The following is a 27783-nucleotide window of genomic DNA, read 5'->3' as shown; positions in this document are numbered from 1 at the left end:
GCTGTCTCTCCTGACTTAGCCCTCCTTGTTGGTTTGGACTCATCACTGCTTCAGACTGCCTTCTGACACCCCTTGCTCAGTTCATTGAGCCCCCAAAGTTCTTTAAAAAACGTACAGCTTGGCTCACAGCCCCCATTCAAGAAGCTGTGTGTGTAGCACATGATGTGGAAATCAAAGCCATCGGATCCTGTGCTCACGTTTGGCCCCTCGACTCTCAGCCCCAAGGAAGTTTCCTGTCCCCCAGACCCATGTCCCACACACCCCTTGAGCTACAGCTCAGGCCCTCCAGGTCTCAGGGCACAGAGGCGGGGGTGGCCAAAGCCCCTGCTGCTTGATGGGGCCCTCTCTAGACACGCTGCCCTCTGTCACACAGGTGAAGTCTGCCCTGAGCCCTCCAGGAGAAAGCCTGAGGAACCCAGGACCCTGGAGTGAGGCTTCCTGCCACCCTGGGGATGCCTGGAAGACGGCTCTCCCAGCTGAGCCTGACCCTGACTTTGATCCCAACACCATACTCCAGACACAGGACCACTTGGGTCAGGACTATGAGAGTGTGCGGGCCCTGGCAGAGGTAACACTTCTTTTTCAAGAAATGCTCGAGTCCTTACCCTATGCCAGCAACTCCTGCGCAATGATCCCAGGGGAGGAGGCAGTGACTGACATGTTCCCTGTCCTCAAGGAGCTTTTCTCATGGCCAAGAAGATGTTAGACAACTCATTAGATGCAGGTGTAATGGGTCACATGAGAAGGTAGCCCAGGTCAGGCTGGAGGACAGGGAAGACACCTTGGAGGGAAGGACTTTTAAGCTGAGGCTTGAATGAGAAACAGAAAGCAGGTAAACCCAGGGGTGCTGGCCAGGACCTGTGCAACGGTAGGAAGGGGGCCCAGTGGAGGAAGGGAAGACCCGGGTGCCTGCAGCACAGACGCTGGGGAGGCCATGGCCAGAGGAGAGACGAGAGAGGCAGGTGAGGGTGGAGCAGGCAGAGGGAGCGGTGTGGATTTCACCTAAGAGCAGAGCTGGCACTGAGGGGTTTCAACAGGGCAAGGCCAGACAGGAGCACACTGCCAGGTCCCTTTACCCTACCCTAAGCCCTTGCCAGCTCCCTCCAGGTGGTGCCAAGAGGCCTCTGAGAGAGGATGTGGGGCCCAGCAGTGAGGCAGGGACCCCCTCTGGCCCTGACCCTGGGCTCTGCTGGTGGGCTGGGATGGAGAGGAGCACCCCTTTGACCTTCCCCGACCCTCACCCCAGTCTTGGGCCACCTCTCCCCAGCGCCGCAGGGCCCGGTTGGAGGAGGCCATGGCCCTTTTTAGCTTCTGCAGTTCCTGTAGGGACCTCCAGTTGTGGCTGGAGAAGCACACAGCGCTGCTCCAAAGGGTGCAGCCCCAGGCTGACATCCTGGAAGTCACACAGCTCAAATATGAGGTACAGCCCTGGGAGCTTGGCACCTCCTCCTCACCTTGCCCCTGCCTGCCTGTGGTCCGCTGCTGTAACTCAGTTCTCCAATTTAACTACCGTCCTGCCTGGGGGAGGGGAGTAGAGAGCTGGCCTGAATTTCCAGGGCCTCCTGGCCCTTAAGACTCACATAGCTGTCCTTCCAGGGGCAGGCAACGTGGGCACCCCTGTAGCAGAGAGGACCACTGAGGTACATCATAGGCTTGAGGGGAGTGCGGAAAAAGAAAAAGCCCCCCAAGAGGCCTGGGTCCTCCTTTTCCCTAGAACTTCCTCACTGCCCTGTCTGTGGGAAAGGGCCTCTGGGCTGAGGTCAGCAGCTCTGCTGAGCAACTGAGGCAGAGATATCCTGGGAACTCCACACAAATCCAACGACAGCAGGAGGAACTGAGCCAGAGGTGAGAACGAGGCAGGAGTGCAGGTGGTGAGGCAGGCGGACACAATGCCCAGCCTGGGCCTGACTCACCTCCTCCCACCGTGCCACGTGGAGAGGCTGGACATGTCCGAGGCACAGGGAAGGGGCAAGGGACAGCCAGTCTGGCAGCTTCTGTCATGTGAGGCTCTGGCCAAGGCTGCAGGATGGATGGGGAGGTGTCCCTGTGGTGGAGACAACCTCGTACCCTCTGCCCAGGTGGGGGCGGTTGGAGGCCCTGAAGAGGGAGAAGGCCGTGCAGCTGGCGCACAGCGCGGACGTGTGCAGTTTTCTGCAGGAGTGTGGACCCACACAGGTCCAGCTGAGAGACGTGCTCCTCCAGCTGGAGGCCCTGCAGCCAGGGAGCTCAGAGGACACGCGCCATACCCTGCAGCTGGCCCAGAAGAAGACCCTGGTGCTGGAGAGGAGGGTCCACCTCCTCCAAAGGGTGGTCGTAAAGTACGGCCAGTGCAGTGGTGGCATTGGGAGGCAATGACGACCGTGGGAAGGCGTGGGCAGGGCAGTGAAATGAGGAAGGGACAGAAACTGGGCTGGGGAGAGGACAGGTAGGAGGGGCTGTCAGAAGTGCTCTGGCAAAGGTGGGGGGATGATCAGCAGAAAATGCTCCTGGGGACAGGAAGAGCCCTATGTTCTTGCTGCCCCCAGGTCAAGGGTGGGGTGGGCCATCCAGAGTCACCACCCCTCTCCCTGGGGGATGCAGGTTTGGGAGGAGGACGTGCGCCTGGGGCACTGGGCCTAGGACAGGGCACTGACTGTGCAGCGCACCCTGTCTCCCAGGGTCGAGGAGTCAGGCCACGCAGAGAGCCAGCCTCTGCAAGGACAGGTGGAGACACTGCAGGGGCTACTGAAGCAAGTACAGGAACGAGTGGCCCAACAGGCCCGGGGCCAGGCTGAGGCTCAGGCCCGGCAGAGCTTCCTGCAAGAGAACCAGGAACTGCTACTGTGGGCAGAGAGTGTCCAGGCTCAGCTGCGCAGCAAGGAGGAGTCGGTGGATGTGGCCTCGGCTCAGCGGCTGCTGAGGGAGCACCAAGACCTGCTGGAGGAGATCCACCTGTGGCAGGAGAGGTCAGGACGGGAGGGCAGAAGGGGTGTGCTTTGGCCTGGGCCCAGGGCTCTGGGCTCTGAGTTCAGGCCCAGAAAGAGCATGCAGGAAGTAGTGTGATTTCCGCGGGGAGGGGCCCAGACTGGTTGGCATCTGGCATCTGGTGCTTGAGGACTGGGTCAGGCAGCATGTATGCTTTAAGAAGAGACCCAGGACACTGAGCTGCCTAGGAAGCTCTCTCCAGCCCCGGCCTGGCCGGCCCCCTCCAGGTGGGCCCGATGCATTGCTTTCAATCAGGCCTCCCCTGCCATCCTGGGTAACACGGACCCCACTGGCCCCTAAGTGGAATGACTCAGGACCCACCCATGGGTCTGAGATACCCACCTTCTCAGTCAGGCGGTGCTTCTCCTCCTGCAGGGATGATGTTATGGCCTGGCAGGTAGGCAAGGCCAGGCCACCAGGGACAGTCCACAGGCTGTGCCCCACCTGAGGATGCTTGGCAGGTGGTCAAGTGGGCACTGAAATGCATCTGGTCCTCAGCTTGCCAGACTCCAGTACCTGGTTCAGGGCTGCAGCAGCTCAGACGAAGTGGAGCCTTGCTCTAATTCACACAAGGGTGTCACCTGTTCCCAAGCCACCCACTGAAAGGGGCACCTTTTCTAATTGTTCAAAGGCTCCATGGGGGCTTGCAGTGGCCCTGGGATCAGGTGCTTGTGTGGCTTGTGTGATTTTTCTCTCTTGCGCTGTGCTGCCTCCGCATGTCCTCTAGGCCGGGCATTGGCCGTTGACAGTCCACACTTAGGGACGGCCAGCTGGAGCTGGTGGGAGCTTGGGAACCCCTGCAATCTAAGCACTCTGCCGGGCCTATCACATTCAGTGTCTCATTCATGCTCCAACATGCATGAACCCTGGAGGTGAGAGGAGGAGGAGGCTGACAAGGGGGGCCTGCTGGGGTTTGACTCTCTGCCTGTCATCCTGGTCAGGCTGCAGCAGCTGGACGCTCAGAGCCGGCCCATGGCAGCCTTGGACTGCCCAGACTCCCAGGAGGTGGCCAACACTCTGAGGCTCCTGGGGCAGCAGGGCCAGGAGCTGAAGGCTGTGTGGAAGCAGAGGCAGCAGTGGCTGCAAGAGGGGCTGGAGCTGCAGAAGTTTAGCCGAGAAGTGGTTGGTTTCACTGCCACCTGTGCCAACCACGAGTCCTGGCTCCACCTGGACAACCTTGGGGTATGGAGCAGGAACGTGGAGCTAGGCTGTCACTCCCTGTCCCTGGAGGGCGCTCATCCCCTTGGTCCAGAAGCTGGGCTGGGACAGTGGCGGGTGAGATGGTCCTGACCCCCACCCTCCCAGGCATGACCTCCGGTCTCTGCACTCCCAGGAGGACGTGAGGGAGGCCCTGAGCCTGCTGCAGCAGCACCGGGAATTTGGGCGGCTCCTGAGCACCCTGGGGCCTCGGGCAGAGGCTCTGTGGGCACACGGCGAGAAGCTGGTTCGGAGCCAGCACCCAGCTGCACACATGTGAGCCTGGCCTCAGTCTGCAGCACCCGCAGACAACCGTTTCTCAGCCTGCACAGACGGCCGCCCTGGGGCTGGGAGAGTGGGGGGTGAGGGGAGAGTGCACCTCACGCTGCGGTGGAAGTCCTCTCCCATGCCCTCCTCCAACTCCCCCGGCCCTCTAGGGTCAGAGAGCAACTGCAGAGTGTCCAGGCACAGTGGACCAGGCTCCAGAGCAGGAGTGAGCAGAGGAGGAGGCAGCTGCTGGCTTCTCTCCAGCTCCAGGTGAGGGGCAGGGCCCAGGACGCATGCGGCCTCCCTGAGAAGAAGGCCTGAGACCATGCGGAGCTCTGTGCAGCCTACAGAGCACTTCCCTCACCTGCTGTGTCATTCATCCTCTCGACACCTTGTGTGAGGCAGGCAGCACAGCTCAGGTTTTTCCTGATGCAGAAAACTGGGGCTGTGGCCACACCGCCCTCAGACGCAGGGCCGGGCTTAATGTCTGGGTGTCTGAACTAAGCCCACATTCCCCCTCCTCCCACCATGCCCTTTCCCCAGTGCTTTGGGCCACACTTTAGGGTCTTGCACAGGTCATGGCACCAGCTGCCAGCCTTGGCTCTGTCCAATGTTTGCTCAGTCCCCACAGCAGAGCAGGGCTGGGGGCTCCCTGAGCTCCCCTGTGTTTGGAGAGGTGCAGCCATCGGGGATCTGATGTCGGTGAGAGCAGCAAGGACCCCACAGGCGTTCCTCCTGTCTAGGCACAGCCCTTCCGCCCCACACGGGGAGCAGCAACCTCAGGCCCCACCCAGAACCAGCTCTGGTCCTGCTTTTCCCCATGGGGGATCCCTTCCCTTAGAGGCAGGTCCTTGCAGCAGGCCCCACCCCCGTGCTCTGAGACCCACTCTCGCCCGGTTCTTGGCAGGAGTGGAAGCGGGATGTGGCGGAGCTGACGCAGTGGATAGAGGACAAGGGGCTGATGGTGGCACATGAGCCCTCCGGAGCGCGCAGAAACATTCTGCGGACACTCAGGCGTCACGAAGCAGCTGAGAGAGAGCTTCTCGCCACCCGCAGACACGTGGAGGCCCTGCAGCAGGTGGGGGACATGGGACAGAGAGTGCAGAGCCTCCTTGTCTTCAGATTCCCAACCCTATCGCACCACCTGTTTTCATGGAAAAGTCTTTGAAGGAAGAATCTGCCTCAGCTTGAACTTAGAACCTCCCTCCCCAAGCCGCCTTGATGCTGCTGGCATCCCCTTGGCACCCAAACCAGTCCCAAAGCTGCTGCCATCCATCCCTTCCCCCTCAACTCTCCGTGGCAAGTCCCAGAGCTGACCACCTCTACCAGAACACGGCTTTCCCCAGCCACCAACCTAATGCCGGCTCACCTCACTCCATTTGCCAGGGTCAGAGGAAGGCCCTCCTACCTGCAGTTTTGGGGCCACATGAACTGCTTTCGTCCAGGCAGCCTGTGGAATGCAGCTGTGGCCAGCCCCTCACCTCCACTGCCACCCAGGTCCAGCCTGCTGCGGCCACTGGTGGTACCAGCAGCTCAGCCAAACTCCCTGGGCCTTTCTCTCCACTCCAGGTTGGGGGAGAGCTGTTGAGTAGGAGGCCCGGTGGCCAGGAGGACATACAGACTAGGCTTCAAGGCCTGAGGAGCAGGTGGGAAGCCTTGAACCGCAAGATGACTGAGCGTGGGGACGAGCTCCGGCAGGCTGGACAGCAGGAGCAGCTCCTGAGGCAGCTGCAGGTCCGCTGGGAAGAGGGACAGGGCACAAGAGGGAGACGGAGTCCAGGCTGGGCTGGACAGAACCGGGAGGGAGAAGTCTGGCTGTTCTGCTGACCCTGGCTCTGCAGCCTTTGGAGGCCTCTGGCCTAGGACAAGCTGAGCGTGGCTTTCCCCTCAGTCGGCCAATACAGGATTCTCTCCTGTGTGCCCAGCGTGTGGTCAGCACAGCTTGAGTCCCCCAGGGAGAAAGAAGCGTGAGGGAACGGGAAGATTGGGCACTTCTGGTTGGAGGTTGGCAGTGGTGGGGACAGAGGTCCCTGACGAACCTGGTCCTGCAAATCCTACAGTCCCAGAGCCCGGGAAGGCCACTTGCTGTGCTATACACGGAGAGCCTAATGCAGCTCCCTGCGTCCCTCCCCAGGATGCAAAGGAGCAGCTGGAGCAGCTCGCAGGGGCCCTGCAGGGCTCAGAAACGGGACAGGACCTGCGCTCCAGCCGGAAGCTGCAGAAACGGCACCACCAGCTGGAGAATGAGAGCCAGACCCTGGCCGCCAAGATGGCTGCCCTCGCCTCCCAGGCCCGTGGTGTGGCTGCCTCCCCCGCCATCCTGGAAGAGACCCAGAAGCACCTCCAGAGGTGGGGCCTGTCCTCCCACCCACCTGTGTGTCACTCCCCCGTGTGAATTTAAGTTCCCACAAGGTGGCACCCACAGGGCTGGGGTGTCTAGACCTGCTCCCTTATGGGTAGAGTCATTCTGGATGGGAGGGTTGGAGACCCCATTATACATCCTCAGCAGGATCCCCACAGTGCGGTCAGGCAAGTCATCGAGGCCATGAGGTGGGGCCCTGGCGCCCTTCCGCTGCCTCTGTTTGTCAGATGGGGCTTTGCTCTGTTCCCTGGTCTTGTTCTTCATGGGCCCCGTCTGGGCCAAGGAAAAAACCAGGAGCCTTGTCCTCACTCTGTTCCCAACCTCTCCCATCTCTTCCTCCTCCTCCTAGGCTGGAGCTTCTGCAGGGGCGTCTGGCCATCCAGGGCCTGCAGCTGCAGGCCTCAGTGGAGCTGCACCAGTTCTGCGACCTGAGCAACATGGAGCTCTCATGGGTGGCTGAGCACATGCCCTGCAGCAAACCCACCAGCTATGCCGAGTGCTTGAATGATGCCCAGAGCCTTCACTGCAAGCACAAGGTAATAGCCCTCCTCTTCCTACATGATTCCGGACATCCGCTTCCCAGACCTTAGAAACGCTCTGCCCCTACTCGGGTGTCCTGGCCTCTAAGCCCTCCCCACTGGGTATCCCAATTTCCAAATCTCTGCCCCAGCTATTTTGACCCTGGGAATCTTGCCATGATTGGGGCCTGGAGCCACATCCATGGCTCTGCTCCAGACGCCCCTGGGTTAAAAGCAGCAGCCTCTCAAGCTGTTCTGTGGCAGGAGCTCCAGGTGGAGGTAACAGCTCACCAGGGGCAGGTGCAACGGGTGCTGAGTTCTGGGCGGAGCCTGGCAGCTTCAGGGCACCCCCAAGCCCCACACATCGCGGAGCAGTGCCAGGAGCTGGAAGACCGCTGGGCAGAGCTGGAGAGGGCATGTGAGGCGCGGGCCCGGTGTCTGCAGCAGGCTGTCACTTTCCAGCAGGTAGGATGCAGGGAGGTGGGGTTGGGGGACGAGGCAGAAGTCAGGGCTCCTTGAAGGGCCACCTGTGGGACTCTCAGGGAGGCGGGTCAGTGGGGGCTCTGGTTCAGGAGCTGATGGGTGCCCCATGGGCACAGAAGCCCCTTTGTGCAGCACGCTGGAGAGCAGGGGCAGATGTCTCCAGGGCTGATGGAGAGTCCTGAGATCCTCTAGGTGAGTCGACCCCACTCTTGGCAGTACTTTCTGGATGTGTCAGAGCTGGAGGGCTGGGTGAAGGAGAAGCAGCCGCTGGTGAGCAGTCAGGACTATGGCAGAGACGAGGCAGCCACCCTCAGGCTCATTAAGAAGCACCAGGTATCATGTTCTGAGCCTCCCCTCCAGTGTGGCTTGGGTGATGATGGACCACAGGGAGAGGGCTGCCACCCTCGCTCTCTCAGAGGCACGGAGCCCCGCTCTTGCTTCCTGGAGACACAGCCCCATCCCCACTGCCCACCCAGATCCCACAGTGCCCCTTCTTCCAAGGCAACCAGGGCACTGTGATGTACATGCTTTCTCCCTTCATCTTCTTATGAGTCTTGCCTCTCCCTGTGGCTTTGGGGTTTCTTCGCCTACTCTTGCTTCCTCTCTACCCCACCCCTCGCACTTTTCTCCTCTGTTGAGGTCACCTGCCCAGCCTGCTCCATATCTCCCACAGGTTTATTCCTCCCAGGCTTTGCCTCTCATCCTTTGAGCTAACTAAATGCCCTTCCTGAAGCCGACCTCCTCCCACAAACATCCCCTGGCTGAAGAGAGGGAGGTCTCGAAGTCCCCTTCCTCACTCCTGAATTCGGACTCCCAGAACCACACAAGCTCCAAAGCCTGGGGCCCACAGCCGTCCCGGTTCCTGCTGTCACTGAAGTGTCCTCCTGTCTGGGCATGCTTTCTGCACAGCCCCAGTTCCAGTGTGTTCTGCGACAGGACCTTCAGAGAACCTTTTCTAAAGGCCTGTAGCCTTGGCCTCACGGAGCATCCCCCGGTTATACTGGACAGCTTGCTTAATTCTGCCTCTCTCTCACACATGGAGGTTGGGGTTCAGTCTGATGCCTCCTGTGCCCTCCCTTCCTTGGCCCAGATTAGCCAGCATTCACCTTTCCCTGCTAAATAATGAGCCCTCAGTGGGCACAGACCAGGTGTTCACTTAATGGAACAGTAAGTCCTTACTCCATCAGTGATAGGTAGCTGGGTGCTGGGTGGGCGGATGGATGAGTTGAGGTAGATGGATGGGTGTGTGAGTGGTGGGTGAATGGATGAGGATTGGTGACTAGATGGGTGGGGGACGGACAGGTGGGTGGATGAGTCACCCAGGCTGAGCCTGGTGTGGGTCCTCGTTCATCACAGGCTCTACGGGAGGAACTAACCATTTACTGGAGCTCCATGGAGGAGCTTGACCAGAGGGCCCAAACCCTCACTGGCCCTGAAGCCCCTGAGCAGCAGCGTGTGGTGCGGGAGAGGCTCCGGGAGCAGCTGCAGGCACTGCAGGAGTTGGCGGCCACACGGTGAGGGCTCCGTACCCCCTCTCATCATTGGGTACAGGGGGCCTGGCCACAGTTGACTGCTCCCGTGCCATGGCCCTAAGTCGAGCAGAACCCATGACCCCAGGCTGTAGAGTGGTGCTAGGAGAAGGGTATGCATTGCTTACCTCTTTCCATAAATTCTTCAGTGAGGCCCCACAACTCCCTGCTGTCCATCTCCCCATGTCCACACCCTCCTCTACCCCTACACTCGCCCTGCTGGGTCTACTACTGCCTGAATCACGAGCTGCAGGCTTGGACAGAGACCATGAGTAACCCCATTCTTCAGATTGGCCCCTCTGGCTGGCCTGGCTGGCCCCCGGGGGGCGGGCAACTCACTTCTGGGGAACCATGGGCTGTCACCACAGGGACCGGGAACTGGAGGGGGCCCTGAAGCTGCACGAGTTCCTGAGGGAGACTGAGGACCTGCAGAGCTGGCTGGCACGCCAGAAGCAGGCGGCCAAAGGAGGGGAGAGCCTGGGGGAGGACCCTGAGCACACCCTGGTGAGAAGAGGGCCAGGGTCAAGGAGGGTGTCCTGGGGCAGAGCCTGTGGGGTGGGGAAGCTGGCCCTGGTGGGGCGGAGGGAGAAGGTGGTGCAGAGTGGTGAGCCCTGGCTGAGGCGGACCTCCTGAGTGGAGCGGGCAGACGCCGTGGCCGTCCAAGCCCACATCACCCAGTTGGGCACTGAGGTGCCTCAATTCCCAGGTTGCTTGCCGCCTAACCATTCGGGGGCTACCCTGTCACCCACTCCCATCTTCCCAGCACCTCTGCACCAAGTTTGCAAAGTTTCAGCGCCAAGTGGAGATGGGCGGCCAGCGGGTGGCCGCCTGCCGGCTGCTGGCGGAGGGCCTGCTAGCGCGTGGGCACAGTGCTGGCCCCATGGTGCGTCAGAGGCAGCAGGATCTGCAGTGAGTGCCCAGTGGGCCAGGCCAGCATGGGGTGTGGGGGAAGGAGCTGGGCAGGCAGGGCCCAGAGTGGTAAGAGAGGATGGCATGCTGTGAGGGCCGCGCTGGCCCCGGCTGCCCACGAGGCTCTGCAGGGGGCCTAGTTCCGGAGGAGCCAAGCCCGCCACAGGCTCTGGACTGTGAAGGGAGGTGAGGCTGGGTGTGCAGGTCAGAGTCCTGCTCCCGGGACTGAGAGCAGGAGCTGTAGGAAGATGGTGGGGCCGGATGTCAGGGCCTTCCCCTGAGCTGTCCCAGCTCCTGTGCTCACTTGGGACAGCTCATGCCTCATGTCGTTCCTAGTTGTCCACTTGGCTGATTTGGATCCACTCCCAGCCTGTGAGCTTTCAGGCAAGGTCATGACTCGCTCATAACTCCTAGCCCAGAGCCTGGCCTGGCAGAAGCCTTAGGAGCTCAGCAAGTTGCGGAGTTAATGAAGAATGGAGAGATGTGACCTCTGCCCACAAAGCGTCTGTAATCATAATCTGGGTGACGCGCTATAAATCAAAGCACAAGATGTAAGGAGTGTCGCAGAGCACAGATACCATTCAGTGCCCAGTATTACAGCAGCAAAACACGAAATTCATGGTAAAGCTAGAAGACAGGCTCCCGGGAAGAAAGTGCGTAGGCAGGGCCACAGGCGGGAGAGGTTTTAAGGAGGAGGAGCTTCGAGCAAGTTCCGATACAACCCAGAGAGGAGGGGGCTGACCAGACCTAGCGAGAGGGAGGAACGAGGCAGCCCAGGGCTGATCCCCTGCTGGTCTTCCACACGCCACGGGTAGGGCCACCTGGTCGGAGCTGTGGGAGCTGACCCAGGCCCGAGGCCATGCGCTCCGAGATGCCGAGACCACCCTCAGAGTTCACAGAGATCTCTTGGAAGTCCTTGCCCAGGTCAAGGTGTGAGCTGGAGGGGTTGCTAGAAGTGGATACATTCCAGGCTCAGTGCCCACCCTCCATTCCTCATCTCCTTGGCATTCTCCTTTCCTCAGGAGAAAGCCGCGAGCCTCCCCAACAATGTGGCACGGGACCTGCGTGGGCTGGAGGCCCAGCTGAGGAGCCACCAGGGGCTGGAGCGAGAACTCGTGGGCACCAAGCAGCAGGTGAGCCCAGCTGGCTGCCTCTCCGACCCAGGCCCCTGCAGCCCCCTCAGGCTAGCCTGCCTGTTCCTCTAGATTTTCCACTGTCCCTTAGGGCCTCCCATGGGCCTACTGTGCATGGCAGGATGTGGCCCAAGGGGGCCAGAGTTCCCAGGCAAGGGATATATCCGTGGGATAGTCAGGAGGACGTGACCCTTGCCTCCCTGTTCCCTGCCCCTCTCGCAGCTGCAGGAACTGCTGGAGACTGCCGGCAGGGTGCAGAAGCTGTGCCCGGGGCCTCAGGCCCATGCGGTGCAGCAGAGGCAGCAAGCTGTGATGCAGGCGTGGGCAGTGCTGCAGCGACGCGTGGAGCAGCGCAGGGCCCAGCTGGAGCGGGCACGCCTCCTGGCCCGCTTCCGCACAGCGGTGAGGGCTCCCGCCCCTTGGGTGGCGTGTATGCACATGTGTGTGTGCTGCACCACACATGGGCATGCACGCACGAGGCCCTCCAGCTCCGGAGGGAGAACAAGCATGAACTCAGGCGGGAGAGCACGAGCACATGGAGGTCAGTCTGGCTGGTCAGGGGCTGAGCACATGGGCATAGCAGTGACACCTTAGGGTCTGGGTCAGTGCCAGCAAGGTGAGTGGCAGGGCAGTCATGCGGGGTCACAGCCGGGGCTGAGAGTAAGAGCAGCCCAGGAAAGCTCATAACTGGAGACCCAGATGTTAGACAGTGACCTCTGGATCAGCCAGCATCTATTCAATGTCCGTCTTCGGCCCCCTGCTGAAGCCGAGGGTGGAGAGAGGAGGGCGATATAGAAGCTATGGAAGGTGGAACTTCTGCCCGCGTGGAGCCCTCCTTCCTGGGCAGATGAGCCCGAAACCCAGAGAATCAGACTGGAACAGTGGGTCCTGGCCACGGGGTGTCCCTGGCATCCCCCTGTCCTGGGACCTGGCAGACCAGGAGGCCTAAACTGACACTACAAAAAGTCTTGAGTTTAGGGACCCAACTCTGCTGCTTTGCTGGCAGTGCGAGCTTGAGCAAGGCACTTAACCCTGGGTTTGTCACGCACTTAGAGTTTACAAGACTGTTTGTGCTATTTACCCTTCCTCTGTGCAATGAGGTATTTGGTCAAGGACCTGAAGTCCCTCCAGCACCCGTCTTGTGTAGTTGTATACAAATCAGCAGAAGACAGTCTGTAAGGGCTAAGTTAGTAATTCAGAGAACAAGGAGAGCAGTGCAGTGTCAAATACCAGGGAAGGCTTCACCAGGCAAAGGCGGCCAAGAGGCCGTTGAAGAGCAGGCGAGCTTTCTTTCCCCATCAAGCAGTCTTGATGATCTTGCTATAGCCGCCAGTCCGCTCATGGCCTCATCCAGGTGAGCTCGGTAGAGATGGGAAGGCAGGAGGAGAAACTTCTAAGCAGCAGGGTCAGCAGGAGCAAAGAACAGAGATGTGTCGTGGTGAGGGTCTGGCTCACGTGGAGGATTCGTGGTTCTGGGAGGATCGGGTTGGATGAGAACGGAGAAACCAAGTGACAAAGGGCCACACATGCCTCAGCCGAGGCCCTGACACAGGTCGGCTCGAGCTGTGTGAGGAGTGGACTCAGGTGGGCTGCAGTTGCCTCGGCACCTGGTTTCCTGCCGAAACCCGGCCCTCACCCGGCCCCCCCTCCGCGTCTCCCCCACCCGGCCCCCGCTCCGCGCCTCCCCCACCCGGCCCCCACTCCGCGCCTCCCTCACCCGGCTCTCCCTCCGTGTCTCCGGGATCAGGTGCGCGACTACGCCTCCTGGGCAGCCTGCGTGCGCCAGGACCTCCAGTTGGAGGAGAGCTCGCCAGAGCCCAGCAGTGGCCCGCTGAAGCTCAGTGCCCACCAGTGGCTCCGGGCAGAGCTGGAGGCCCGGGAGAAGCTGTGGCAGCAGGCCACCCAGCTGGGCCAGCAGGCACTCCTGGCTGCAGGGACACCCACCAAAGAGGTGGGCCCCCTTTCCTGGTGCCCCCACATACCCTAGCTGACCTAGCCTGTGCCTGGCCACCTGGTGGCCCGCCCCACTGTGCCATGCTGGCCTTTCCTCAGAGGCTTCTCTCAGGATCCAGTCCTCACCTCACCCACACCACCCTCCCCAGCTGAAGCTCCTCACGTGTCCATCCCCAGGTCCAAGAAAAGCTTCGAGCCCTGCAGGACCAGCGGGACCAGGTGTATCAGGCCTGGGCGCGGAAGCAAGAGAGGCTGCAGGCTGAGCAGCAGGAGCAGCTGTTCCTCAGAGAGTGCGGCCGCCTGGAGGAGATCCTCGCGGCCCAGGAGGCAGGTCCCGTCCCGCCCTCACACTCCGCACAGCCTCCTGCTCCTCCTTTCCGTTCTCCTCTCTCTGCTCAGTCCCTTTCCTCCTGCCTCTCTGGCTTTTTCTCTAATATGGGGCAGCTGTGCATGAGTCCGTCCAGGTGACCTGGGTGAAGCGCTGAGGCCCCTGAGCTTCCACTGACATCCCCAGACTGAGCCCTGAGGAAGTTGGCCAGAGGCTGGTCGTGCTCCCCTGTGGTGCAGAGGTTGGGGTGTCACAGCCTCCCAACCTGGGCTCCCACTCCTCCTCACAGCTCCATACCAAGCTCGGCGGGCACTCCTAAGGTCCTGCTATACCCAGAGTGCCCATGGGCACAGCCTAGCACAGACTGTAGCTAGAGGGGCTGACTGGCTGGAAGGCATGGTGGCCTCTGACTTTTCTGTGGATCCAGGTCTCCCTGAAAACCAGTGCTTTGGGGAGCTCGGTGGAAGAGGTAGAGCAGTTGATTCGCAAGCATGAGCTCTTCCTGAAGGTTCTGACTGCCCAGGACAAGAAGGTAATGGGCTCAGGAGTCCTGGCCGTGGTCAGAGTGTGGGGGTCAGGAGAGAGTCCTGAAGGGGGTCACAGGGAGCTTGGTGTGTTCCCGGAGTCAGTGCTGATGAGCCTGCGGGGCTGGGGGCCTGGTTGGGGTTGACTGAGCAAGTTGTATGTGTGGCTCAAGAAGAGGGCCCAGGGTGAGATGGGCCACACTGCAGAGACCCACGGAGGGCATTCGGCTCTGTGCACACCATGTGGTCCTTGGGGAGCAGACTGGTCTGGCTGGTGGCTGGGAGGATCAGACACCCCTTAGCCATGTGGGGCTGAGGAAAGGGCTGTGAGCCCTGCAGGCCAGGCCCTGCCCCAGCCCAGGGTGGGAGAGCAGTAGCTGTGCCCCTGCCCCACAGGAGGCAGCCCTGCGTGAGCGGCTGAAGATGCTCCGGCACGCCCAGGTGCGGGACCTGCTTCCTGCCCTGCTGCAGCGCCGGGTGAGAGTGAAGGAGCTGGCGGAGAGCCGGGGACACGCCCTGCACGCCTCCCTGCTGATGGCCAGCTTCACCCAGGCCGCAACCCAGGTCAGAGGGCACCCCCAGCCCAGGGCCTTCCACTGGGACCACTCAACCATTTCCAGCTGCCTTCACACCACAACACTGTGAGGCAGAAACAGGTTCAGGGAGCGGATGGCTGTGCTGGAGCTCAGAACATGGGATCTCAGCCCCTTTGTGTGGAGACCCCACCAGTGTCCCGAGCTCTAGCAGGGCCAGGGCAAAGAGAGGCAGGGAAGGGAGCAGAACAGCCCAGGGTCCCAGGAGTAGGGGCCACACCTCCAAAACAAGAGCCCACCCAAGGCCCTGCCCGGCTCTTCCTGCAGCACGTCTTCTGTCTTCTGTCTTCCGGAGCTAGAACCTTCAGGGCTCATTTAGCAGGTGCTGCCCACGCTACCCCTGAGGCCAGCCTCCTGGGAATGGCTAGGGCTAGGCCTGTGGCATCTGGGGCCCAAGGCTGCAGAGCATCAGCGTTCGTGTCCCACCCCCACCAGGCTGAGGACTGGATCCAGGCATGTGCCCAGCAGCTGAAGAAGCCGATCCCTCCTGGGGACCTGAGAGATAAGCTGAAGCCCCTGCTGAAACACCAGGCCTTTGAGGCTGAAGTCCAGGCCCATGAGGAGGTCATGACCTCTGTTGCCAAGGTAACAACCGGGCCCTCAGCCCCATGCCTGCCCCAAAGTGTGGCCCAGGGGTGATGTCGGTCTTAGGAGGAAGGGCGGCAGGCAAGATGTCCTGTGTCCCCTCTCTCCCTCCAGAAGGGAGAGGCTCTGCTGGTACAGAGCCACCCTCGAGTGGGAGAGGTCTCCCAGCGGCTGCAGGGCCTGCGGAAGCACTGGGAGGACCTGAGGCAGGCAGTGGCCCTCAGGGGCCAGGAGCTGGAGGACAGGCGGGACTTCCTGGAGTTCCTGCAGAGAGTGGACCTCGCAGAGGCCTGGATCCACGAGAAGGTGTAGCCCCAGCCAGCAGGGGGAGCTGAGAAATGGGGGGAGGAGCCCTCCCTTGACAGGAGGGAGCCCCAGCAGCAGGTGCCAGGAGCCTGGGTTGGTGCTCAGAGCGCTCCCTCTCCACCCTCGGCCTTCACAGGAGGTGATGGTGAATGTTGGTGACCTGGGCCAGGACCTGGAGCACTGCCTGAAGCTCCGATGGCGGCTTCGGGAGTTCCGAGGAACCTCGACTGGGGTGAGGGGGCCTTGCTGGGTGGAGTTGGCCATGCATCCCTCACTGAAAATCCAGTTGAGAGCAGGGAAGGAGTGTGGGCTGTAGGGCAGTGCGTGGGCTCCATGCCTGCTACTCCCGTGCCCTCGGGCAGGCTCCCTCCTCTCGCCTTCGCTCCTTCCTCTTTAGAATGGGGGTAGCACCCACCTCAGAGGTAAGAGAGCATGTGCATGGTTGCAGATACATGAATCTCTAGCTGTGATAAAACTTCGTAGACCTCTGCCCCTTTGCCACACACAGATGCATACTTGCAAAAACTGATAAAATCTGAATGAAGTCTGGTCTAGTTGGTAGTGGTATACCGATGTCAGCTTTGTGGCTTCAATGTTATCCTTATATAGGGTGCTGCTGTAAGGGAAGCTGGGGAAGGGCACATGGACCTCTCTGCGGGACTTTTGCAATTTCCTGTGCATCTATAAGTATTTCAGAAAATCTTAAAAAGATGAGACATATGCCTGGATGCAGTGGATAATCAGTGCCCGCCTTCAGTGTGACTATTTCAGCGTCTCAGCGTCTCCTCCTCATCTCACACCCGCCCCCTTACACATACACACACCAAACATCTATTTCTCTTATGTGGTGTACAGGGAAATAAAATTGGCAAATGTATTTGCAATCGGATGTTAAAGACCAAATGTGCTAACCTTGTCTCCCTGGTACATGTACGTATAACTTTTAAAAAGGTGGCAGTGCTTAAACCTAAGACATCCCTTGCTAATGGCAGCATTTCACAGACGCTGTGCCAGATGCTGGAGGAGGAAGAGAGCTAGACTTTAGAGGAGCTGGGCTTGAATCCTGGCTCTGCCGCAAAGGAGCCACGTTAGCCTCGGAGCTCTGCTCTGCCGTCTATAAAAGGAGGGGACTGTCCTTCCCTGTCTACCTCTTACGAGGCACTTCATAGAATAGTGCTTTGGAAATGTAAACAAGCTCTCTGGATGCCAGAGGCAGGAGACCTGCAAAGGCACCCTGCGGAGACCCCTCCCTGTGCACCTTTAAACCCCGCCCAGTGTCCAAGCAGCACCAGCCTCAGCTCAGGCGAGTCCTGAGGCGGGGACACCCAAACCCCAGGAAACCAGAACTCACTGTTCCATTCCACAATCTCCATTTGCTTCTCTTCATCCAAGAAGCTGAATTTTTATTTTAAAAGTTTCTGTGGCCGGGCGTGGTGGCTCACGCCTGTAATCGCAGCAGTTTGGGAGGCCAAGACAGACAGATCACTTGAGGTCAGGAGTTTGAGACCAGCCTGGCCAACATGGTGAAACCCCATCTCTATGAAAAATACAAAAATTAACCAGGCTTGGTGGCAGGCACCTGTAGTGCCAGCTCCTTGGGAGGCTGAGGCAAGAGAATCACTTGAACCAGGGAGGTGGAGGTTGCAGTGAGCTGAGATTGTGCCACTACAACAACAGTGTGACATAGGGAGACTGGGCAACAGAGGGGTACTCTGTCTCAAGAGCTGTGAGCGAGCATGTGCCCACTCTCCCCTCCTACGTGGTACCCAGCGCAGGGATCCCATTTTCTGGCCTTAGAGATGACTCTGGGGCTGCAGGCTCCAAGCCGATCTTGTTCACTTCACCTGGACGGGGTGACCTCAGTCACCTGCCACAGTAGAGGAGGCAGGAAGCAGTTCCTCCCACTGCCCAAATATGCTGTTCCTCTTGCTCTGGGGCCCAGGCATGCTCCCAGTGTCCACTGAGGTGGGAAGAAGGGGCTCTGCATGGGGGGTGCCAGTGCCCTCACCCATACCTCCCCTGCAGGACACAGTGGGTGATGCCCGCATCAGGAGCATCAGTGACTTGTCACTGCAACTCAAGAACCGGGACCCTGAGGAAGTCAAGATCATCTGCCAGCGGCGAAGCCAGCTCAACAGCAGGCCAGTCCCAGGCTGGGGAGAACCGAGGGGCTGGGAGAGGGGTGGAGGGCCGCCTCAGGCTCCACATTACACCACCACCCCTCGGCCAGGTGGGCGAGTTTCCATGGCAACCTGCTCCAATACCAGCAGCGGCTCGAAGGGGCCCTGGAAATACACATGTTGTCTCAAGAGCTGGACAGTGTCACCGAGAGGATTCAGGAGAAGGTACGTGGTGGAAGCGGGTCCCGGCAGGGTCTGTGAGCAAATGCGGTCAGGGGAGGGGGCGCTGCCTAGAGTCTCCCGTGTGTCTTCCCTATCACTGGCCTCTCCTGTTCGCTGGGTACTTGGAGGTGGGTCCTATCAGGGCTGCACCAGGGACGTCTGATGGGGTGGCCCTTGGGATCAACTCAGGACCATAGAAGCACCTATTGCAAGCTCAGCAGGGGGCCTCCCTGTCTCCTTTCTCCCCCAGATCCTGGTCCCAGACACACTGCAGGTCCAGAGGCCAGAAAACACCCTCTCGGTTTCCTCCCATCCCCGAGGAAGCCCAAACCCTCGGGATGTTTGCCTTGGGACTGTTCACAGCCACAGAGCCCCAGGCTGAATCTGGCAGAGTTAGAACCCGGTCTGGGAAGCCCTCGTGTGAAACAGGTGTCTGCCGAGGCCTGTCTGTCCATCCTTGCTCTATTTTCTTTCTCACTCCTCAAGGGATGAGAGTCGAATGAGACAGTGTACAGGGAAGCAGCACACACATGAGGTTCTTCCCTCAGAGGAGACTCCAAATCCAGAGTTGCTCCTCTGAATCGTCCCCCTCACATAAGGAAGAGATGTCTGGCCCTCAAAGCCAGGGCCGGGAAATCACGCTGGGTGCTTGCTGTGCACACAGAAACCGCTGGCTGGGCCCTTTGCCAGGAAGGAGGAGCTGAAGCAAAGGCCCAGCAGGTAACTGGCCGTGCCCCTCCCCCAGGAAGCCCTGATCCAGGCCCTGGACTGCGGGAAGGATCTGGAGAACGTGCAGAGGCTGCTGCGGAAACACGAGGAGCTGGAGCGGGAAGTGCACCCCATCCAGGCCCAGGTGGAGGTGCGCAGCTGGCTGTGGAGCTGGGCCCAGGGCATCTCCTCAGGGGGACCCTGGGCAGAAGCGGGGAGGAGGGGATATGGGATACCAGGGTGGCCCAGGGCTCCCCTGCCCCAACCTCTGACCCTGGCTTCCCCCACAGTCCCTAGAGCGTGAGGTGGGCCGCCTGTGCCAGAGAAGCCCTGAGGCAGCCCACAGCCTCAGGCATAGGCAGCAGGAGGTGGCTGAGAGCTGGTGGCAGCTCCAGAGCAGGGCCCAGAAGCGGTATGAGCCCCACAGGCCTTGCCTTTGCCGACCCATCCTCCAGCATCTCAGTCCCCACACCTCCCCTCAGCCCTTGTGTTCCCCTGGGATTCTTTCTCCACCCTGCAAATTACTGTCCTCCCAGTAACTCCCAGCCCGTGGGCCCTCCTGTGGTTGAGGGGATTAAGGGACAGAAGATACCAGTGGGCACAGGGGAGAGGGGTTTGAAGGCCTGGGAACTAGCTGATGAGCGCTGTGGGCAGGAGGGAGGCGCTGGATGCCTTGCACCAAGCTCAGAAACTCCAGGCAACGCTGCATGAATTGCTGGTCGGCGCCCAGAGGCTGCGGGCTCAGATGGACATGAGCCCCGCTCCTCGCAGCCCTGTGGAAGCCCGGCGTATGTTAGAAGTACACCAGGAGCGCAAGGTGAGCAGGCAGTTGGTCCTAAGCCTTTCCCAGACCCTCACCTCCGCCCTTTCCTCTCCTCCCCTTGTTCTTGGGCCTCCTGGGTGTCCTGCCCTGCCTGTCTCCTCCAGCCTCCCACTCCTCAGCTGCTTCCCCTCCTCTCCTCCTGCCTGCTGGGCTGCTTCCAGTCCCCGGTGATCTGAGCCCAGTCCCGTTCCAGGCCGAGCTGGACTCCTGGACAGACAGCAGCAGCCTGGCCCGAAGCACTGGGCAGCGACTGCTCACAGCGGGGCACCCCTCCACGCCGGACATTCGCCAGGCCCTGGCTGGCCTAGAACAGGAGCTGAGCAGCCTGGAAGGGACCTGGCAGGAGCACCAGCTACAGCTGCAGCAGGCCCTGGAGCTACAGGCAGGCACAGTCCCATCCCCAGCCTGCATCTTGGCCCCACCCGACACGGCCTGCGCTGACCCCACAGCCTCTGGTCAAGGCTAAGGCTGGAGGGGCTGCTGGGCCAGGGACTTCCCCACCACTGAGCACTCTTGCCTTCCAGGACCCTGGTTCCCCAACCTGCGCCACTGGGTCACTCCACCTGCAGTGGCTGGATCCTCTGCCGACTGCCTCTTGCCTTTTCCTTTGTTCCCAGCTGTTTCTGAGCTCCATGGAGAAGATAGAACATTGGCTTAGCAGCAAGGAAGACTCCCTAGCCAGTGAGGGTCTGTGGGTAGGTGTCCAGCCGGAATGGGTGGGAGGGGATCTTACAAGAGCAGCGTTCGGGGTCAAACCAGCCAGTGCTGCCTGAGCTCCCCAGGCCAGCGATCCTCCCCTTCTGGAGCATCTCCCCACTTGGGGCCACATCCGTCACTGGGCAGTTACTTACCTGTCATCTGGAGCAATTCCTACGCAGCTGTGGGCAGGCCCCACCACCAACACCCAGGAGCTTCGAGAGTGCCTGTGTGGCCCTGACCCATTCTTGCTGCCTCACCCTTGCCCTCCTCACTTCCCAAATGCCTAGAGGTTCGCTTTTCCCGCCACTGCCCCAACCCTGTAGCAGACAAGTGTAGCTCATAGGAGACCTCAGAGGATAACTGGAGACTAACAGTCCTCGGGGGAGTGCAGAGGAGGGAGCGCTCACCTTATGTGAACAAACTCTGCCTGCCTCAGAGATTCTGGCTCTTGATCCCTATCCCAATGCCTCCCCTGGCTGGGAATCACTGTCCTAAAGCTGGAACGGCCTTGAGGGACGTATTTGGGTGGAGCAGCTGCTCTGTGGATGTGCATTTGGTAGGATGTTATAGGTGGGAAGGCAGGTAGCCTGGGATGGGAGGGGGCAGCCCCGTGGACAGTATTGGGTTCCCCACCCCCACCAGGACCCCTTGGCCCCCATGGAGCCCCTTCTGTGGAAGCAGAAGATGCTGGAGCGGGACCTGGAGGTGCAGGCAGGAAAGATCAGCGCTCTGGAGGCCTTGGCCCACAGCCTGCACCAGGGTGGACACCCCGAGGCCCCGAGTGCCCTGGGCAGGTGCCAGGCCATGCTCCTGAGGTACTGGTGGCTCTGGGGTGAGGGATGCTGTGGGCGGGCTGGCACAGGCATCTGACATCCTGGTTCTTCCCTTCCTACCCTTCCACTGCTTGGCCCAGGCTCACCAGTCTTTTCCAAGGACTGAGGTCAGATGCCGGGGGTCCCCACCGCCCCTGGCCCTGCAATGTGTCTGCCTGTTATGGACATCAAACACCATGTGGAAAATCCCACTTCCTTCTTCATTCAGTTGAGATCAAAGGGAGTTTAAAGAGAGGCTTATGCTAGGAGACCAAGAGGAAACCATCTCACGAAACGGAAGGGCAGGGCACAGAGGTCAAGCATCGGCCTTCCAGGGCCACAGTCCTGAGTCCCTATGCTGCCCACTAATGGCAGGACTCGGGCAAGTTCCTCCTCACGGCAGCTGAGCCTCACATCCCGGGCTCTACGGGCTGTGATGAGGATGAAAGCATGGTGCTGGCCCCACAGGCAGGCTAGCAGAAGTCTTAGCTCATCTAACGCCGGTTCAGACACAGATACATGTGACCTGCACGGCCCATGAGACCCCAGCTCTGCGGCTTTTTTTCCCTGTGAAAGCTCATCGGGTTTGGCTGCTTCATGCGGCTCCTCAGACTTTTAGATCAAGGGAGATAGGGTCAAAAGCCAGATCCCAGACTGGTGAGGGCTTTTGTCCTTCCCAGAGAGCCGACCAGCACCCACAAATGCCGTGGCTCCTTGTGCTGGTGTCCTGGCAGTGGTTGGGGCCAGCCTCTCTCCATTCTTGCAGGTGGATCACACCTGGGTACCTGTGGAGTTTTTTGAATTAACAGAATGCAAACATTGCTGGCCTCTGTCACCACCCACTCCCCCAGTCACCTTAGGTGGTTCCTGGCAGGCCCAGCTGCCCCCAGCACAGTGCCACCGTGACTTCTAGCCCCTGGCTTCGTCCCTCCTGCAGGAGCACGTTTCTGTTCAGTCCAGCTGCTCCACACCCGCTCCTCCCCACACACTCTCACCAGCGTGGGGAGCAGTGCGTGGACCTGAGGAGGTGGGGTGGGTGGGAGGGATGTTAGAACTTCTATTTACTTTATAGATCTCAGTTTCTATTTTTGTGCATGTGGCATTATACTTGATATTGGTACAGAGGTACATATGTTATATATAAATCAAATTATTAAATATTATATAAATGTTAGATATTACATATTATATATAGGGAGGTCCTGCTTTAAAAATTCTTGCTAATAGCAATGCCTGATCAAAAAAGTGGTTTAGACAGTATGTTAGCCTATTCAGACAGCTGTACCAAAATACCACAGACTGGGTGGGGTGGTATAAACCAGTAATCCCCCAACCTTTTTGGCACCAGGGACCGGTTTTGTGGAAGACAGTTTTTCCCGGGGGTGGGAGGTAGTTTCCAGATGACACTGTTCCCCCTCAGATCACTGGGCATTAGATTCTTATAAGGAGCCTGCAACCTAGATCCCTCGTGTGCGCAGTTCAAAACAGGGTTCCAGCTCCTGTGAGAATCTGTTGCCAGTTGATCGACGGGAGGCAGAGCTCAGGCACTCATGCTCCGCAGCTCACTTCTGTGCAGCTGGTTCCTAACAGGCTGCGGACTGGTGCCGGCCTGCGGCCCAGAGGCTGGGACCCCTGGAATAAACACTCTTCTCACAATCCTGGAGGCTGCAGGTCCACGGTCCACGTGTCAGCAGTCAGTTTCCTCTGGAGGTCTCCCGGTTCTGGCAGAGGCACCTTTGCCCTGTGCCTTCCCCCCATGCTTGTGTCTGCCCCAGTTTCCTCCTCTCATAAGGACACATAAGGTCACAGTGGATTAGGACCCACCCATATGACCTCGTTTTCACTTAATTGCCTCTCTTAAAGACACTGTCTCCAAAACCAGTTCTGGGGTTAGGCCCTCAGCATAAGAACTCAGGGGGACACGCCAGGTGCAATAGCTGTAATCCCAGCACTTTGGGAGAACGAGGTGGGTGGATCATTTGAGGTCAGGGGTTCAAGACCAACCTGGCCAACATGGGGAAAGCCCGCCTCTACTAAAAATACAAAATTTAGCGGGGCGTGGAGGCATGAGCCTGTAGTCCCAGCTACTCAGGAGGCTGAGGCAGGAGAATTGCTTGAACCCAGGAGGTGGAGATTGCAATGAGCCAAGATTGTGCCACTGCACTCCAGCCTGGGTGACAGAGCGAGACTCTGTCTCAAAAAAAAACTTGGGGGTACAAAATCCGGCCCATAACCCACATATACAGAGGTGGAGTGAAATGGTCCTTTATTCCAAAGGAAACTCCAGACTCCGAATATATTCATACCTGAGAAAGCCTAGGTTGAACGGGCACCCCACCCGGCCCCGGGGGTGGCCCCAGGCCCATGAGCCTCTCCTCCTGGCAGGAAGGAGGCGCTCTTCAGGCAAGCCGGGACCCGCCGCCATCGCCTGGAGGAGCTCCGGCAGCTGCAGGCCTTCCTGCAGGACTCCCAGGAGGTTCGCCTCGCTTGGAGAGGGAGGCGGTCACGGTGGGGAAGGAGTTGACCCAGGGAAAGGCCACACTTCCTCTGGGGCATCCCAGAGGTCGGGGGAAGGCGAGAGCCCTGGACAGCAGGCCTGTCCTCCCCATGTGCCCAGGTGGCCGCGTGGCTGAGGGAGAAGAACGTGGTGGCCCTGGAGGAGGGTTTGCCGGACACAGCCACGCTGCCAGCGCAGTTACGGAAGCAGCAGAATTTCCAGGCGGAGCTGGACGCGAGCAGGCACCAACAGCAGGAGCTGCAGCGGGTGAGGCCCTGCGGGCAGGAGGAGCACAGGACGGTACCCCAGAGCTGGTGCTGAACCACAGTAACGGTGGCCAATGTTATCCAGTACTTTCTGTGTGCAGGCACCTGGCTAAGCGGTTGTGTAGGCGGAAGTGTAGTGAGAAGCAGTTGCTTCCCCCGGGTGGGGGCACCCTCTCCAAAAATGACACCTTTTCAGTAATTTTAAAGATAACATTTTGATGTGAACAGGTTATAGCCAGCAGTCCTGTGAGTGAAGGAGTCAAAACATAGCCAGTTTTTTGGAGACAGGTCTTGCTCTATCACCCAGGCTGGAGTGCAGTGGCAAGATCTCGGCTCACTGCAACCTCCACCTCTCAGGCTAAGTGATCTTCCCAGCTCAGCCTCCCAAGTAGCTGGGATCACAGGCCCGTGCCACCACATCCAGCTACTTTTTTGTATTTTTGGTAGAAAAGGGGTTTCGCCATGTTGCCCAGGCTGGTGTCAAACTCTTGAGCTCAGGTGATCCACCTGCCTCAGCCTCCCAAAGTGCCGGGATTACAGGAATGAGCCACTGTGCCCAGCATGGCACTTTTTTAAACATTCTCTTTTCCACCTGCAAAGGCAGATCCTGACCCCAGGCTGGCTCCCTCTGATATAAATCACCCTGCTAAGTATTTTACATGACTTATTTAAACAAAATAACCATGATTTTTTCTATGATACGGATGAGGAAAATGAGGCTTAGGTAAAGAAAGTTGCTCAAGATCATGCAGCTGGCCTGCAGGGACTCTGCAGCTGTGGTGCTGGTGGTCAGAGTCAACACAAGTGCCCTGGTACCAGCAGTCCTCAGTCCACAAGGGGTGTTTTATGTTGTGGCTGCAGGAGGGACAGAGGCTGCTGCAGGGGGGCCACCCAGCCTCGGAGGCCATCCAGGAGCAGCTGCAGGAGCTGGGAGCACTCTGGGGTGAGCTACAAGACAACTTCCAGAAGAAGGTGGCCAAGCTCCAGAATGCCTGCGAGGTGAGGTCGTGTGGGCCGTGGGGTGGCTGGCCGGGCTCCAGGCCTCTCCGCACCTGCCAACCTTGCTTTCTACCCTAGGCCCTGCGTCTGCGGCGGAGCATGGAGGAACTGGAGAACTGGCTGGAGCCCATCGAGGTTGAGCTGAGAGCCCCCATTGGGGGCCAGGCCCTGCCTGGGGTGGGCGAGCTCCTGGGCACACAGAGGGAGCTAGAGGCAGCAGTGGACAAGAAGGCCAGGCAGGCTGAGGCACTGCTGGGCCAGGCCCAGGCCTTCGTGAGGGAAGGCCACTGCCTTGCCCAAGATGTGGAAGAGCAGGCCCAGCGGCTGCTTCAGAGGTAGATCTGCCTGTGCCCTCAGCTTCTCTTCCCTGCCTTCCTAGAGGGACTGCCACCCCTGCCCTCTAACTGATGTCTTCTCATTTTCTCCCACTGCCCATGGTGAGGGCCACAACTGGGGGATCTGTGTCACCAGGTATCCCTAATACTGACACCCGTGGTCCCTGCCTCCCTGGGTCCCACCCTCTACCACTGCAGGTTCAAGAGCCTGAGGGAGCCCCTGCAGGAGCGCAGGACGGCCCTGGAGGCCCGGAGCCTCCTCTTGCAGTTCTTCAGGGACGCCGATGAGGAAATGGCCTGGGTGCAGGAGAAGCTGCCTCTGGCCACTGCCCAGGACTATGGCCAGAGCCTGAGTGCGGTGCGGCACCTGCAGGAGCAGCACCAGGTATGGGCCCACCCTGGGAGGGGAGGGCCGGCCCTCGCATGTGAGCGGGGCTCCTCAGCCAAGGAAATGGCACTCTCTGTGGCCCAGCCAGGAACTCTGCCTGTGGGGGCTTTTGGAGTACTCTGGATTCTTTGGGGGTCATGGGGACAGGGGACTCCTTGGAGACAAGTTAGTGGGGTCCTGTGAAGCTTCAAGCACAACTGTGGGAGTCCCCCAAGGGTCAGCAACCTCCCCATCCTCCTGCCTCCTCCCCATCCTCCTGCCTCCTCCCCATCCTCCTGCCTCCTCCCCCACAGAACCTGGAGAGTGAGATGAACAGCCATGAGGCTCTGACCCGGGTGGTGCTGGGCACTGGGCACAAGCTGGTGCAGGCAGGGCACTTTGCTGCCCACGAGGTGGCCGCCCGGGTGCAGCAGCTGGAGAAGGCCATGGCCCACCTGCGGGCAGAGGCGGCACGGAGGCGGCTTCTGCTGCAGCAGGCTCAGGAGGCCCAGCAGTTTCTGACTGAGGTGAGGGGAGTGATGGGCAGGGCACAGCGGGCGGGCCTGGAACCCAGGGCGAGTGCAGCCGGGAGGTAACTCCAGGGCTCCGGGCCTGGGCACCTTTCATCTCCTCCACTCAGTGGTCTCCTGCCCCCAAAGGCTTCCTTCCACATGTGTCCCAGAACACAGCTGCTGGCTGTGTTTTTTCCCTCTAGACCAGTGGTTCTCAACCAGGGCTTTACATGAGAATCACCTGGAACCTTCCCTGGATGATTATACCTCAATTACTTCAGAATGGTGAATACAATTGTAAAGGAAGAAAAACTGAAGTAAATGAAGTAAATAGGCTAATAAATGAAAGGGAGAAACACTGCAAGGAATATTTGCTAAAACTTGGTTTTATTTTATCAAGTGACAGAAACAAAATCTATGCCTATGAACCAAGAATAAAGCGTCTATTTTGCATGGAAAAAAATCACCTGGACCCTTTACAAAGCACTGCCTCCCTGGCTGTTTCGGACCAGATGAGGCTGCTTAGGAGTGGGGCCAGGCCGAGGGAGCGCGACGGCTCCCAGGTGATTCCCATGTGCGGCCAGGCGGAGAATCGTGGCTGTAAATCCCGAGCCCTGGAGGGTGCCCCGGGAAAACAAATCTCCACTCTGTCACCCCAGCTCCTGGAGGTGGGATCCTGGCTGGCCGAGCGGGGCCACGTCCTGGACAGCGAGGACATGGGCCACAGTGCTGAGGCCACACAGGCCCTTCTGCGGCGGCTAGAGGCCACCAAGAGAGACCTGGAAGCACTCAGCCCACGCCTCGAGCGGCTGCAGCAGACGGCAGCACTCCTGGAGAGCAGGAAGAACGCAGACAGGTGCGGGGGGAGCCACGCCACCCGGGAAGGAGCAGAGAGAAGCCCCTACAGAGGTGGCAGGAGACTGCTCTAGCCTGGAGAGGAAGGGCTGCAGTCCAGGCTGTCGCTGTCTTCCTGCAGCCCCAGGGTGCTCGCCCAGCTGCAGGCAGTTCGGGAGGCCCACGCAGAGCTGCTGCGGAGGGTGGAGGCCAGAGGGCATGGCCTGCAGGAGCAGCTGCAGCTACACCAGCTGGATCGAGAGACCCTGCTCCTCGACGCCTGGCTGACCACCAAGGTGGCCACCGCTGAGTCCCAGGACTACGGGCAGGACCTGGAGGGCGTCAAGGTGAGTCACTCCTGAGCAAACCTCGCGGGCAGCGGGCAGAGGCCGAGGAAGGCCTGCCTTGGGATGAAAGGGTTGCTGGGGAGTCAGCAGAGAAGAGCTTGGAGAGGGTGTCCTAGGGAGGATCCCGATGGTTCCAGAATCAGGGCTGAGGGATTAGCAGAGCCATCAGTCTGCTGAGCTCTTCATGAACTTTGAGAGCTCATGATACCATCTCGAGTGACCCTGCCGGGCCTCACACCTTTGCAGGTGCTGGAAGAGAAGTTTGATGCTTTCAGAAAGGAAGTTCAGAGCCTGGGCCAGGCCAAGGTGCATGCCCTGAGGAAGCTGGCAGGCACCCTGGAGCGGGGCGCACCCGGGCGCTATCCCCACATCCAAGCCCAGAGGAGCCGCATTGAGGCCGCTTGGGAGAGGCTGGACCAAGCAATAAAAGCCCGCACAGAGGTGGGTAACCACAGGCCGGGCCAAGCTAGGGGGTCCCAGCATCTTTAAAAAATCCCTCTAAGCCCTCCCTAGCACAGGCTTTGGTTCCCACAAGACACACGCCCTGCTGGCCGCGAGTGAACGCGCCTTCTCCCTCACCCGCTCAGGTTT

At 59.8% G+C, this 27783-nt stretch overlaps 1 protein-coding gene across 1 annotated transcript in view; it reads left to right on the top strand.

Annotated features, from left to right (window-relative positions):
* The window catches only part of SPTBN5 (spectrin beta, non-erythrocytic 5), a 46888-nt gene that overhangs the window by 12284 nt on the left and 6821 nt on the right, over nucleotides 1-27783 (top strand). Inside the window, exons 12-55 of the mRNA XM_038009863.2 lie at nucleotides 374-568; nucleotides 1268-1420; nucleotides 1715-1845; nucleotides 2079-2318; nucleotides 2658-2945; nucleotides 3906-4146; nucleotides 4298-4437; nucleotides 4599-4698; nucleotides 5336-5506; nucleotides 5998-6162; nucleotides 6563-6777; nucleotides 7140-7326; nucleotides 7573-7773; nucleotides 8008-8124; nucleotides 9148-9305; nucleotides 9689-9824; nucleotides 10084-10229; nucleotides 11045-11159; nucleotides 11252-11362; nucleotides 11585-11764; nucleotides 13110-13313; nucleotides 13493-13642; nucleotides 14071-14175; nucleotides 14564-14731; nucleotides 15196-15345; nucleotides 15460-15651; nucleotides 15788-15883; nucleotides 17677-17792; nucleotides 17882-17996; nucleotides 18739-18852; nucleotides 18992-19113; nucleotides 19356-19518; nucleotides 19718-19906; nucleotides 20142-20219; nucleotides 20866-21038; nucleotides 23421-23511; nucleotides 23653-23799; nucleotides 24660-24797; nucleotides 24876-25132; nucleotides 25331-25517; nucleotides 25814-26026; nucleotides 26671-26867; nucleotides 26988-27192; nucleotides 27439-27633. Of these exons, the coding sequence (XP_037865791.2) occupies nucleotides 374-568; nucleotides 1268-1420; nucleotides 1715-1845; nucleotides 2079-2318; nucleotides 2658-2945; nucleotides 3906-4146; nucleotides 4298-4437; nucleotides 4599-4698; nucleotides 5336-5506; nucleotides 5998-6162; nucleotides 6563-6777; nucleotides 7140-7326; nucleotides 7573-7773; nucleotides 8008-8124; nucleotides 9148-9305; nucleotides 9689-9824; nucleotides 10084-10229; nucleotides 11045-11159; nucleotides 11252-11362; nucleotides 11585-11764; nucleotides 13110-13313; nucleotides 13493-13642; nucleotides 14071-14175; nucleotides 14564-14731; nucleotides 15196-15345; nucleotides 15460-15651; nucleotides 15788-15883; nucleotides 17677-17792; nucleotides 17882-17996; nucleotides 18739-18852; nucleotides 18992-19113; nucleotides 19356-19518; nucleotides 19718-19906; nucleotides 20142-20219; nucleotides 20866-21038; nucleotides 23421-23511; nucleotides 23653-23799; nucleotides 24660-24797; nucleotides 24876-25132; nucleotides 25331-25517; nucleotides 25814-26026; nucleotides 26671-26867; nucleotides 26988-27192; nucleotides 27439-27633 (7155 nt within the window). The remainder of the gene's footprint in view (nucleotides 1-373; nucleotides 569-1267; nucleotides 1421-1714; nucleotides 1846-2078; nucleotides 2319-2657; nucleotides 2946-3905; nucleotides 4147-4297; nucleotides 4438-4598; nucleotides 4699-5335; nucleotides 5507-5997; nucleotides 6163-6562; nucleotides 6778-7139; nucleotides 7327-7572; nucleotides 7774-8007; nucleotides 8125-9147; nucleotides 9306-9688; nucleotides 9825-10083; nucleotides 10230-11044; nucleotides 11160-11251; nucleotides 11363-11584; nucleotides 11765-13109; nucleotides 13314-13492; nucleotides 13643-14070; nucleotides 14176-14563; nucleotides 14732-15195; nucleotides 15346-15459; nucleotides 15652-15787; nucleotides 15884-17676; nucleotides 17793-17881; nucleotides 17997-18738; nucleotides 18853-18991; nucleotides 19114-19355; nucleotides 19519-19717; nucleotides 19907-20141; nucleotides 20220-20865; nucleotides 21039-23420; nucleotides 23512-23652; nucleotides 23800-24659; nucleotides 24798-24875; nucleotides 25133-25330; nucleotides 25518-25813; nucleotides 26027-26670; nucleotides 26868-26987; nucleotides 27193-27438; nucleotides 27634-27783) is intronic.

This window comes from Chlorocebus sabaeus, chromosome 26 (assembly GCF_047675955.1).
Source record: "Chlorocebus sabaeus isolate Y175 chromosome 26, mChlSab1.0.hap1, whole genome shotgun sequence".
NCBI lineage: Eukaryota > Metazoa > Chordata > Mammalia > Primates > Cercopithecidae > Chlorocebus > Chlorocebus sabaeus.
The sequence above is the reverse complement of the archived record's forward strand: the minus strand, read 5'-3'. Positions and strand labels throughout refer to the sequence as shown.